Source organism: Balaenoptera acutorostrata, chromosome 6 (assembly GCF_949987535.1).
Source record: "Balaenoptera acutorostrata chromosome 6, mBalAcu1.1, whole genome shotgun sequence".
Lineage (NCBI taxonomy): Eukaryota > Metazoa > Chordata > Mammalia > Artiodactyla > Balaenopteridae > Balaenoptera > Balaenoptera acutorostrata.
In genome coordinates, this window is record NC_080069.1 from 42,995,352 (window position 1) to 43,007,849 (window position 12,498).

Below are 12,498 nucleotides of genomic sequence, written 5' to 3' on the forward strand. Positions count from 1 at the left end.
GGCTCCTTGGGAGAGTGTGGTGCCAAGATGAGCTGAACTGCCCTGAGCTGGGAGATTTGTCCAAAGCTCACACTGAACCAGGAACCCCACGAAGCCCACGTGGCTGAGAAGAGGGTGAACTATGTAAAGCAGGTAGCACACTGAGGGCTCTATGGGTGTGGTCAGAAACTGTTTCAAACCCACCTCCCTGGTCTCCACCACCCCACCACTGGATCATTTAAACCAATGGCTGGGGAGTTGGTGCCTTAAACCTTCCACCCGTAGGGCCTATGCCCTCCCCCTTTTTGCCATGATAGAAGGTACCATCAGAACACCTGACGGCTGTCACCTTCCCTGATTCCTCTTCTTCTCCCTGATCTGTCAGTGTTAGGGAGCTCCAGGCCTTGGAACTTGACCCCTTCTATCTACACTCACTCCCTTGATGACCTCATTGTCTTATGGTTTTAAGTACCATCCATATGCTCCCAAATTTTTATCTTCAGCTAGAATCTCTCCCCTGAACTCTAGACTCATACTACCAACTACCTACTTAACATCTCCACTTATATGTCCAGAATGCAGCTTCATCTTAAAAAGTCAAAACAAGGCTCCTGGAGGGAGAGATAAATTAGGAGTTTGGGATTAAAATATACATGCTACTATATACAAAATAGATAACTAACAAGAACTTGTATAGCACAGGGAACTATACTCAATATCTTGTAATAACCTATAATGGAAAAGAATCTTAAAAAGACCAGCGGGACCAGCGGTCCCCTGTATATATACAACTGAATCACTTTGCTGTATACCTGAGACTAACACAGCATTCTAAATCAACTATATTTCAATAAAAATTTTTAAAAAACAAGGCTCCTGACCTTCTCACAAACCCACTCCTCTACAGTCGTCCACATCTTGGTAAATATAACTCTAACAATCACGTTGCTCAAGCCAAAAACATTGAAGTATTTTCTCTGTCTCTCTTTCTCTTCTTTCTCTCATATCTTATGCTGAACCCCTCAGCAGAGCCCACTGGCTCTACATTCAAAATATTTCCAGAATCTGACCACTTCTCACCAACTCTCAGCAACCTCATGTCCTCCCTGAATTATTGCAATTGCCTCCAAGCTGGTCTCCAGGCTTCCATTTTTGCACCACTTTGGTCTATCTTCCATTCGACAGCCACAGGGAGCCTTTAACACATACCAGATCATGTCACTGTTCAAAACCCTCCAAAGGTTCCCCAACTCATTCAGAGTAGAATATAAACCCTGCAATGGCCTACAAAGCCCTACACTATGTGGCCCATGTTGTTATCTGACTGTATCTCCTACCACTCTACTCTTTGCTACTTCCCTCCCATAACATTGGCCTCCTTTCTATTCCTCAAATACACTTTTTCCTCAAGACCTTCATATTTGCTATTTTCTCGTCTAAAGCATCTTCCCCAGATCTCCGCATGGCTCTCTCCCTCACGTTCTTCAGATCAGCTCTCTGCTCAAATGTAATCAGACAAGACTTCCATGACCACCCTCCCCAATACTCCCTATCCCTCTAGCCTTCTTTATTTTTCTTCATAGCACCTACTGCCATCTGACATACTATTTTTTTTTCTTGTTTGCTTACTGCCTGTCTCCTTCATAAGAATAAAAACTCCAGGGACTTCCCTGGTGGTCCAGTGGGTAAGACTCCACACTCCCAAAGCAGGGGGCCCGGGTTCGATCCCTGGTCGGGGAACTAGATCCTGCGTGCATGCCTCAACTAAGAAGCCCGCATGCCACAACTAAAAGATCCCGCATGCAGCAACGAAGATCCCACGTGCCACAACTAAGACCCAGAGCAGCCTAAATGAATAAATATTTAAAAAAAAAAAAAAGGAATAAAAACTCTGCAAGAGCAGGAATGTCTTTCTGTTTCGTTTACTGCTGTGTCCCAGTGCCAAGAACAGTGTCTGGAACATAGGACGCCCTCAATAAATATTTATTGAATGAATGTGGTGTAAATCCCTTGTTTATTATTATTTCATTATTTCACCCTTTGCTGCTGATTCTCAGGATCTTTCCCAACAGGCATTCCAGGAAGACAGTGTTGAAATTTATTTGAAACCTTTATGCCAGCTCTGCACTATACCCTTGTATCCTATAAGATCTTGGAGGGAAACAAATGGCATGACCCAAAAGTCTTAATAGAAAAGAATTTAGTGAAGGGTCAATTTACAGAGGTGAGGGCAGGGTTGCTGTGGGCGGCCACTGCACATGAATTTGTATAGCTCCAAACTTCAGGCCATCTCTCCTTTTGGACAAAGTGGACATTCAATGTACTGCCTGAAATTCTGCCCACTGAGAGGACTTCCCTTCACCACTGTCTTTCAGGGCCACCCCTGAATGTAAGCAACTGTCTACTTTTGACTGATGCCAGCATACCCTAGAGACCCATCTGAAAATCAAGACCATACACTTCCTCTCTTTGTTAACTGTTTATAGAAAACTTCTCCATGAAGGCATAAGTACGATCAGAAGAAGAAGCAGAAAACAATAAAAGTAGGAATCTGAGTCACCTGCCCACGCTTTTACTCATGCCTTCTGAAATTTCTAAGGCCTGGTCTCAAATGTACAATGTTCCTTTGACAGTGGAACTCTGGCCATGCACATCCAACTATATGACTTGCTATAGGTAACACCCTAGGTTGCGTTGTCACTGGGTGATCTATAGTCTGAGTTTTAAACCAGGGCCCAGGGGCAAATCAGGACTGATTTTCAAAGAGTAAATAATTGTTAGCAGAAGAGGTATGTCCTTACTCCAACACCCTAAGGGTCTTTCCTGTAATGCTCCTTCTGGGGCTCCTATCTCACCCTTCTCTGCCACAGACAATCTGAAATTCCCTGGATTTACGAGTCATAAGGCCCAAGTAGCCAGGCAACTTTCCCCAGAGCCTAGACCTGCTGCAGACTCCTTCCTTGCTCTGGGCCTCATTCAAATCTGTCAGCTTTATGCCATATCCAATAAATATTTTGCTGTACTACACCTAACTATGATGTATGTTGCCTCCAAAATCCAAACAGCTCTTTAAGCATTGTGCCTCTTCATGATAAATGTGCAACATTCCCCAGATCACTGTTTTTCAGCTTCTCCCTACCTCTAATAGCCTAGAAATTTTACCCATGTTGCAGGATCCTGAATTTTTGGAAGATTTCTTTCTCTCCCTCTGACATACATAGGTCTTACTGAGGCATTTAGGGCGACTGTTATTTCTTGTGCACCAGTAAACATAATGTCATCAGTTTAAAGGACTACTTTGATACTCTGTGAGATATCCAGATTATCTTATGATAATCAGAGCAGGAAAGCTGATAATATCCCTGAGGTAAAACAGTGAAGGTCTGCAAAGTAAAGGAGCTGTTACAGTGGAGGATTACTGGACTGAATGTCAATATTATGACATAGAAAAAATATATATATATATATGTGTCATCTTGGGTATGTTACTTAACTTCTTGTCTCATATGTAAAATGGGATAGTAGTAGTATTGTTGGGAAATTATGTGAGATAGTATATGTAATGTAGAGCACTTAGAATGGTATATGGTTCAACCAAAGACTATATATGTGTTTGCTTTCTTAATGGTATTTTATTGTGTATATGCAATATAATTAATTTAGCTAGTTTCCCATTGATCAATGTATAGCATTTTCAATTCCTCTGCTATTCCAATGTTGTTGTCAATATCCTTACATATCCATTACCATTGGCAAAAAAATAATAATAATAAAACAGTGAAGGTGTATTTCTGTCATTATAGTTGAAAACGAATGGATTTCAATGGTCCTTAAGTGACTGGTACAGAAAGAAGGCACGTGCTATATTATTAGCTGTAATATGCTGTACCAAGGGCTGAAGCATCTTTAAGTCTTTGAAGGTGCTCTATTCTATGCACATTCTCTAGCAACAAAGCGTTGCTTTAAGTTTACTATTGTAGGGGGGAACATGGTGGGGCAGGCACAGTTCAAAGGACTTCCACTTGGCCCTTCCTACCATAATTTTCCTCACTCCATGGTCAAGGAACCAGTGTGGAGACCTTGCTAATTACTAAGTATAGTTATTCCCACTCTACATTCTGAAACTAGAGAAATAACCACTGGATAGGTCTTACAGACTCACTGTGAGATGGACCTGAACCAAGATCCTTCTATCACCTGAACTCCATAAACTCTTACTCTGACTAGTGGACCACAATGGGGTTTTGGGTCCCCAAGACTTGTATTAACATGAGATAGTATCTAATAATCCCCCAAAGATCTTAATATTTTCTGTTCACCAGTCAGAGTCACCCTGGCAAACGGCTACAGATCTCTCTAGGGAAGGCTTAGAGAAGTGATTCTCAAATTTTAGCATACGTCAAAATCACCAGAAAGGCTTGTTAAAATACAGACTGCTAGGCCACTCCCAAAGTTTCTGGTTCAATGGAGTTGAGGCAGAGCCCAAGAATTCGCATTTCTGCCAAGTTCCCAGGTGATGCTGATGCTGCTGGTCCAGGGACCACACTTTGAGAACAACTGACTAGAAGAAGGATCTATAGAGGCCACCTGTGAAAAGACTCAAGCCTTCCCACCCCCCACCATCCAATCAAGGGGCTCCAGGTCTGGGGAACTGATTTAAGTCAAGGAACTGGGTAAAAGACTGTAAATCCCCAATACAATTTGAATCAAGTTTCTCCCTACCTGGCCTAGACATTTTACACTTATATAGGTCAGTAAGTTGTCCATCTATTTCATTCCTAGGAACACTATGATCAATTAGCTACCACCACAGATCCTTACGGGCAAAGCACAATGATTACCACTTGTCCCTGCAGCTTATTTAGTAATTTCATTCATCTTATTGCTCAGAAGGTGAGCATCTAGACTCTATCACTCAAAGATTCCATTATTCTCCTTGAAATGAGATTGCCCAGTCCCAAGAGAACATCTCCCATCCTCATCTCCTGCCTACTAAAGAAACCACTACAGGGCTTCCCTGGTGACGCAGTGGTTAAGAATCCGCCTGCCAATGCAGGGGACACGGGTTTGAGCCCTGGTCCGGGAAGATCCCACATGCTGTGGAGCAACTAAGTCCATGCGCCACAACTACTGAAGCCCGCATGCCTAGAGCCCATGCTCCACAGCAAGAGAAGCCACCTCAACGAGAAGCTCCCACACCGCAACGAAGAGCAGCCCCCGCTCACCGCAACTAGAGAGAGCCCGCATGCAGCAATGAAGACCCAACACAGCAAAAAAATAAATTTTTAAAAATAAATAAATTTATTAAAAAAAAAAAAAAAAGAAACCACTACAGTGCTTTTCATAGTTAGTGTTCCCATCACCAGTGCTTTTCTTATGGGCTTGGAGAAGGAATTATCTTCCTGGGCCCTTCAGAGTTAGTGGTTGCACATAAGAGGGGCCTCCAACATTCCCATCTCTGTAACCTTTGCACTCCGTCCTCATTTTGCTACTCAAGGTATATTCTGAGGGCCAGCAGCATCAGCATCGCTTAGAAGTTTGTTAGAAACACAACATCTTGGACTTCACCCAGACTTACTTAATCAGAATCTGCAGTTTAATAAGATCCCCCCAGTGAATCATATGCACCTCAAATTCTGAGGAAGACTGTTCTACAATACGCCAGTGAGGTTCTAGCACCTCAACCTCATTGATCATAGGCCACTGTTGAGTCCAGGCTTCCAGTAACCAAGTCAACAGATTATTAACACCATTCCCAGGTGCTCAGCTAATACAGTAATACCCAAATCCTGGATAAGGGCATACATATCAATAAATTTGTCCTCACTGGTCCCCGAGATTCTCCCAATACGGTTGACAAGTTCTTGCAACTCCTTCAGTGTACATGCTATTGTTCTTGGAGCATATCTTGTACATTCCTATCCAGGCTATGTTAGAATCAAACTCTCATTATGGGCCTGGAGGCTATGAAGGGTGGTGAGGGTGGGTCCTGAAGAGGACCCCTGCATGCCTTTTGCCAGGGAGTTATTAAAAACATTTTTTAATGGATGGGAAGGCTGGATCATTCATGGTTTGCAGGGGGAGGAGTGTTCTTCTGCCAGCAAGGAAGGTTTAAGGGAATTTAAAGGTCCAAAATTCTCAGCTTTGTTCATCTCTGCCTAAACGTCCCCATTCCAAGTCTCAGAGTCCTTCTCCTTCCCAAGAGTGTGCTTATTCTAGTATTAGGAATATGGTGGGGTTGTGCATTTACCTGGTGTTGCAACTCTACCACACATACAATCAGTTTTGGGGTTTGATCCATAGCCATATCTGCCATGCGGCTATGGATCACATGAATTAAAGATGACTTAAGAATTCCATAGTGAAGGGGGATAAATTAGGAGGAGAAGGATAAATTAGGAGCTTGGGATTAACAGAAACACACTACTATGTATAGAATAAATAAACAACAAGGACCTACTGTAGAGCACAGGGAACTATATTCAATACCTTGTAATAACCTATAATGGAAAAGAATCTGAAAAAGAATAGATATATAGATATATATGTAACTGAATCACTTTGCTGTACACCAGAAACTAACACAACATTGTAAATCAACTGTACTTCAATTTTAAAAAAATTCCATAGAAGTTGTCTGAATCTCTACCCATAACTTGAATTAGAATTTCATGTTCTTAAACTTTTCTTTTTCTTATGTAATTGTGCCAGCACAATCAGAAACAGGCAGCCCACCCAACAATGTAGGTAATGACCATTTGAAATCACCATTTGCGGCCATAGCAATTAAGTACCTGAGGCATTTTATCTCCTAATGTCTTTCCCTCCATCAGCATCCCACACTGCACCTCACTTAGTGATAGTCTTAAGTGATGGTGTTGCTTCTTCATGTTCTGGATCACTCGTGTCCTCTTTCCCCATGCAAGGAGGTTTGTGCACTCAGCAAACATATGAGCAACCCAATCCCAGGATCCCATTTTGGAAATCTATTTCCTGGGATGTCTTCTGGTACCATTTACTGTATCAGTTGGGATCCTGGCAGGAAACAGATGGCACGCTCAAAAAAAGTCTAACCAGAAAGATTTTAATAAAGGGGCTATTTAAGAGGTGGGGGTCAAGATTAAGGAACCAACACGGAAGAGTGGGGCACTCAGGGTTCAGCAATAGCGGGAAACCATTACCATACCAAGGCCTGAAGGGGCCAGAGGAAGGAACAGTGTTTCGGGAGCCTCAGAGATAAACCCACGGAGAGGAGACAGCCCAAAAGAATCTAACTGTAGATCAGTGGTTCTCAAACTTCAGCATGTATCAGAGTCATCAAGGGTATGTTAAAATATGGATTGCTCCAGTAGGTCTGGAGTAGGACCTGAGAATTTGCATTTCTCACAAGCTCCCAGGTGATGCTGATGCTGCTGTCCAAAGACCACTCTTTTTTTAAAATTAATTTATTATTATTATTATTATTTTTTGGCTGCGTTGGGTCTTCGTTACTGCACACGGGCTTTTCTCTAGTTGCAGTGTGCAGGGGCTACTCTTCGTTGCAGCGCGTGGGCTTCTCATTGAGGTGGCTTTTCTTTGTTGCGGAGCATGGGCTCTAGGTGCATGGGCTTCAGTAGTTGTGGCACGTGGGCTCAGTAGTTGTGGGTCGTGGGCTCTAGAGCGCAGGCTCAGTAGTTGTGGCGCACGGCCTTAGTTGCTCCACAGCATGTGGGATCTTGCCGGACCAGGGCTCGAACCCGTGTCCCCTTCATTGGCAGACGGATTCTTAACCACTGCACCACCAGGGAAGCCCCCGAAGACCACCCTTTAAGAACAACTGCCACAGAGTAAATTATTAACTATCAGAACTATAGCAAGATGAAGGATTTGGAGAATTAATACTCCAACCTCTCTCTCCTACCACTGATCTCCTGCTGCTGCCTCCCATGGGCCAAGCCCAAACAGAAGCTAAAGGATAAGGGATCCTGAGTAATACTGTCTGTAGAGGTCACCCTTCTAGAGAACGGAGCAGGGCAGAGAAGAGTGGAGAATGGAGGGGGGTGGGGCAACAGAGAAAAATCAGAACCACCATAAAGAGAAGGATCCATGGAAAGATGGAGAGATAGATGCATTGACAGACATCTGAATAGAAGGATAGAATAATAATAATGGTTAATATTGAATGTTTATTATGTACCAGCCTCTAAACTAAGGGTTTTGCTCAAATTACCTCATTTAATCCTAAGAATTAAAAGCTATTACCATTCTTGTTTTACAGATAAGGACACTAAGACCCAGAAACTAGATACTTTGCACATGGTCACACAGCTAGCAAGTAATGTAATCTAAATCCCAACCTAGGCATGCTATGTGTAGAGCCTCACTCCCCTGTGCTGTTCTGTGATCAATGGCAGACAGGCAGTGTGGGATGGTAGGAAAGAGTGTAAATCTTAAAGATGCCTGGGTTCAAGACACTTATTTGCTTTGTGACCTTGTGCTCTGAGCCTCATTCCTTATGTGTTAAAAGAGATAATAATATGATAATAAAAACTACTTCCTAGGGCTTCCCTGGTGGCGCAGTGGTTAAGAATCTGCCTGCCAGTGCAGGGGATGTGGGTTTGAGCCCTGGTCTGGGAAGATCCCACATGCCGCGGAGCAACTAAGCCCGTGCGCCACAACTACTGAACCTGCGCTCTAGAGCCCGCGAGCCACAAGTACTGAAGCCCGTGCACCTATGCTCCGCAACAAGAGAAGGCACCGCAATGAGAAGCCCGCGCGCAGCAACAAAGACCCAACACAGCCAAAAATAAATAAATAAATAAATTTATTTAAAAAAAACTACTTCCTAGTTTCTTGGGGAAAGTTAAGCAAGGTAACAGTGGTCAAGTCCTTGGTATGAAGTCTAGCACCTAGTAAACAATCAGAAATACTATTACTACTATTATTATTAATGGATGGGAAGAAAAATAAGTCAGAAACTTATGAGTGAAACACTCTCCCATCCAAAAGAGGGTTCAGGGCTTGGGTAGGGATGGGTGAATGGGTGTCCCACATATTAATTTCTCTTCTGAGGACTTCTGATCTATCTCTGGTTTTTCTCATAGGGATGGGAAATCACTTGTTCCCTCCCCCATCTGTCTATTCCTTGAAATTTGTGGGATTTGTGTGAGGGGGCTGGCCAGCCCCCTCTCCTTAGAAATCCCCTCTTGGTTCCCAGGATCCAGAGGAAGGGAAAGATGAAGGGAGTTATGCCAGGCCAGGCTCCCTCCAGCTGTTCTGTTGACCCAGGTGTTGGGCAGATGAAAATGGTAACTCGAGAAAGGGACAGTGCTGCTGAGTCAGGAGATTGAATCCCAGAGGCCTGAGATGTGGGAAGAGGTGGTGGGCCTCCTTCCAAGGAACATTCCTTCTCAACTCTGCATGTCCCAAGGGAGAGACTGGTTCCCAGACAATGGATGGGCAGGCACCGTAATGACCTGGGGAGGCTACCCCAGGCTCCACAGTTGTTCTGAGGGCACCAGGGAGCCTTCTTCATCACCACCAGCACCAGAGAGAAGAACCACAGAGAAGAGAGTGAGGATAAGGGATAAACCTAGGGAAGGGCACGCAGCTCCTCACTCTGGCCCCTCCATCCTAACCATCACCTCTAGGGGCCAGCCCTGTGGCTGATAACACAAATGCCACCAGGGAGGTGACAGTGTAGACTCTCTCTCTGGAGCTGACAGCACAAGGTCCCCTTCTCGTGGCCAGACTGCAGGCTGCTTAGGTTCTTAGAGCTGAAGCCAAGGAAAGCAGAAGAGAAGAAAAGAGGGAGGGCAGGGTCAATTTCCGTCAGAAAGAGGGGGGCAGAGGGGAATCCACAGAATGGACTTGGAGGGGAATTTCTGAGCAGAGAAAGTGAAAGTTCCGGGCCATAAATGGGTGGCAGTGGCAGCTTCCTCCAGCTTCATCCACTCTCACGTTCCCAGACCCCTTCACACCCCGCACTTTCCAGCACTCTCACCCGCTCCCAGCCAGGCCTCGGCTTCACACAGACTCTGCCCAGATTCACTCACGCTCACAGCTTGCTGGCAGTCAGTCTCCGCTCATCCTCCATGGCATCCCATGCAGCTGCACTACTAGCCCTCAGCCTGCTGATTCTCTGGACCTCCCCTGGTAAGGCTGAGGGGAGGCTTCGGGTGGGGGGCAAGTAGCAGGGGTGTCTAGGGCTCTGACTGCTTGACGCTGGACGTGAAGGACTCTGTGAGTTAGGATTGCATGTGTCAGTGAACCTGGGTTGCGCCCCGTGTGTGTGCCTGGGAGTGGCGGTGTACCTGGGCCCCTGAATTCCAATTGTATCTGTCTCTTGGTGTATCCAGGGCCTATGACTACCCCCCTCTCTTCAGGCTCAATTTCCTGCTGCCTCAGTTTCCCAGGCAGGAGAGAACAGTATATACTTTCTTAAGGTGGAGAGAATGGGAGACACTGGTCTAAGAAGGGTCAAAAAATTTAACAACTCCTAAGTTCTACTAATGCCATCCTCCTGTTACCCACCCCACCCCATTCCCTACCCCACATCCTTCCCCCCACTGACAGTGTAACCAGTGTGAACTTTTCATTTGTGGGGAAGTTGAAAGGACTTGGGAGAGAAGTTGGGGTGATCAGGGCAGCAGGAAGGCATTTGTGGGGCTCAGGACAGCGGTCGTTTGCCGAACTGCTTAGAAGTGCTTCAATATATTTAGCGAATATCAATCAGGTCTAGCTGCTGCCGCACACAGACAGGTATCCTTAATACCAGTGAGGGCTGTGGCCTCCGTTCCTCAGTGTCCCTGTGTCCTGACACTAATCCCACCCCAGCTCTGGGAGATGCCAACGACGCTGAAGACTGCTGCCTGTCTGTGGCCCAGCGCCCCATCCCTGGATTCCTGGTGCGAGCCTATCGCTACCTGCTCATCAGCAATGGCTGCAGGGTGCCTGCCGTTGTGTGAGTTGCGGGACGAGCCTGACTAACCTCACCTCCCCCATCAGCCCCTGGGGAAACCCACCCCACCTTCTTATCTCTCTTCTCCTTGCCAAGCCCAACCTCTGCAAGGAAGCTCCTGAAACAGGTTCCCGGGTGTGGTCCCCAGCCGCTGCCCCTCACACCAGGGCCTGCCGGGAAGCTGAGTTCCAGGGCTCTATTTTCTCTGACCTCTGACCTCTGTCTCCAGGTTCACCACGCTGAGAGGTCACCAGCTCTGTGCACCCCCAGACCAGCCCTGGGTGGGCCGCATCATCCGGAGACTGCAGAAGAACTCAGCCAAGGCAAGCCTGGCCCTCCCCAGCCCCGCCTCCTCCCTCCAAGCCCCTGCCCAAGACCCCAGCCCATGACCTTGCTTCTCCTTCTTCCCCCAGGGAAAGCGCTACAGCAGGTAGCCCATGATAGCCCCAGAGGGATCCCTGTGTCTGAGGGAAAGAATGTGAATCACTGAAGCCCTGGGGAACCAAGGACCAGAAGGGAGGACCAGGCCTCCTGCTCCCCTGCACCAGACCTGACCCAGCTGGGGCGGGGCAGGAGTGTGACTGTGTGAGTGTGAATGTGAGTGTGGATGAGCATGGTGGAAGCACAACTTCTCCATGCCCAGACTGCAATGTTTCCAATAAAGCCCAGCTGGTACCCACGAATCCGTCTGTCTGCTGTCTGTTTGCTGTCTGTCCAGGAGGACTGGGACAGGAAGGGGGAGGTGGAATGGCCGGGTTAGTTTCCACCCTGCAGCCCGAGCAACGTCCTCATCGACCTCCACCTAATACGCTGTGTTCTCAGGATCAGCTCCCATGATCAGGGCCCCACCTCATGCCTCCTCACAGCCCTATCACACTCCACGGCTCAGCAACACTAAACCTGTGCCCATCCCCTGAATGACCCGAACTCTCTCAGGCCTCTGAGTTTTTGCCCTCCAGGACAGGTGTTCAAGCATCCAGGTGTCTCAGGGATCTGGTGTCACTGGGGGCGGGGAAGGGAGTTCTTGGGAACCAGCTCTCATGGCTGGGGGAGGGCCAGGAGGCCCAACTCTGTTGCCTGGGGGGAAAGAACCCATCCACCCAAGCCATTCCCTCTGTCTGGAACACTCTTCTCTCTCTTCTGCCTGCCTGGCTTCCCATCTGGGTCTGGATGACTCCTCCTCCAGGAAGCCTTCCCTGACTCCACGCTGGGTTAGGCAGCCTCCCTCCCTCCCAAGCTCCCAGGGCCCTCTGCTCCTCTCCTCTTGCAGCACTCAAGATGCTGAGTTATAATTGCTAGTTTGTCAGCCTTCCCGAACAGGGATCTTGTCTATTTTGGTTTCCACTGTCTCCCTGGTATGAAGTACACTGCTTGGCACAAGGTAGTCACTCAATAAATATTTGTCTTGAGAGCAGATAAATATGTAAGAAAAGGGTCAGCAGCCAGAGGTGAGGGCTCATCTGTCCATACAGAATCTGACCTCCAGGCCAGCCCTCTTCTCTCGCCCAGTCACTCTGGACCAGGTCCAGCCCCATCTGGGTCCAAGTGGCAATCCTGGGGCCATGCTTCTCAGGGATACT

The 12,498-nt window shown here is 46.8% G+C and overlaps 1 protein-coding gene across 1 annotated transcript; it reads left to right on the plus strand.

Annotated features, from left to right (window-relative positions):
* The first annotated feature begins 9,895 nt into the window (after nucleotides 1-9,895).
* On the plus strand, nucleotides 9,896-11,419 carry CCL19 (C-C motif chemokine ligand 19). Its single transcript, XM_007176907.2, has 4 exons — nucleotides 9,896-10,113; nucleotides 10,795-10,921; nucleotides 11,148-11,241; nucleotides 11,332-11,419. Exons 1-4 carry the CDS (start codon nucleotides 10,053-10,055, stop codon nucleotides 11,350-11,352), a joined length of 303 nt encoding a protein of 100 aa, XP_007176969.2. The 5' UTR covers nucleotides 9,896-10,052; the 3' UTR covers nucleotides 11,353-11,419.
* Nucleotides 11,420-12,498: the final 1,079 nt, after the last annotated feature.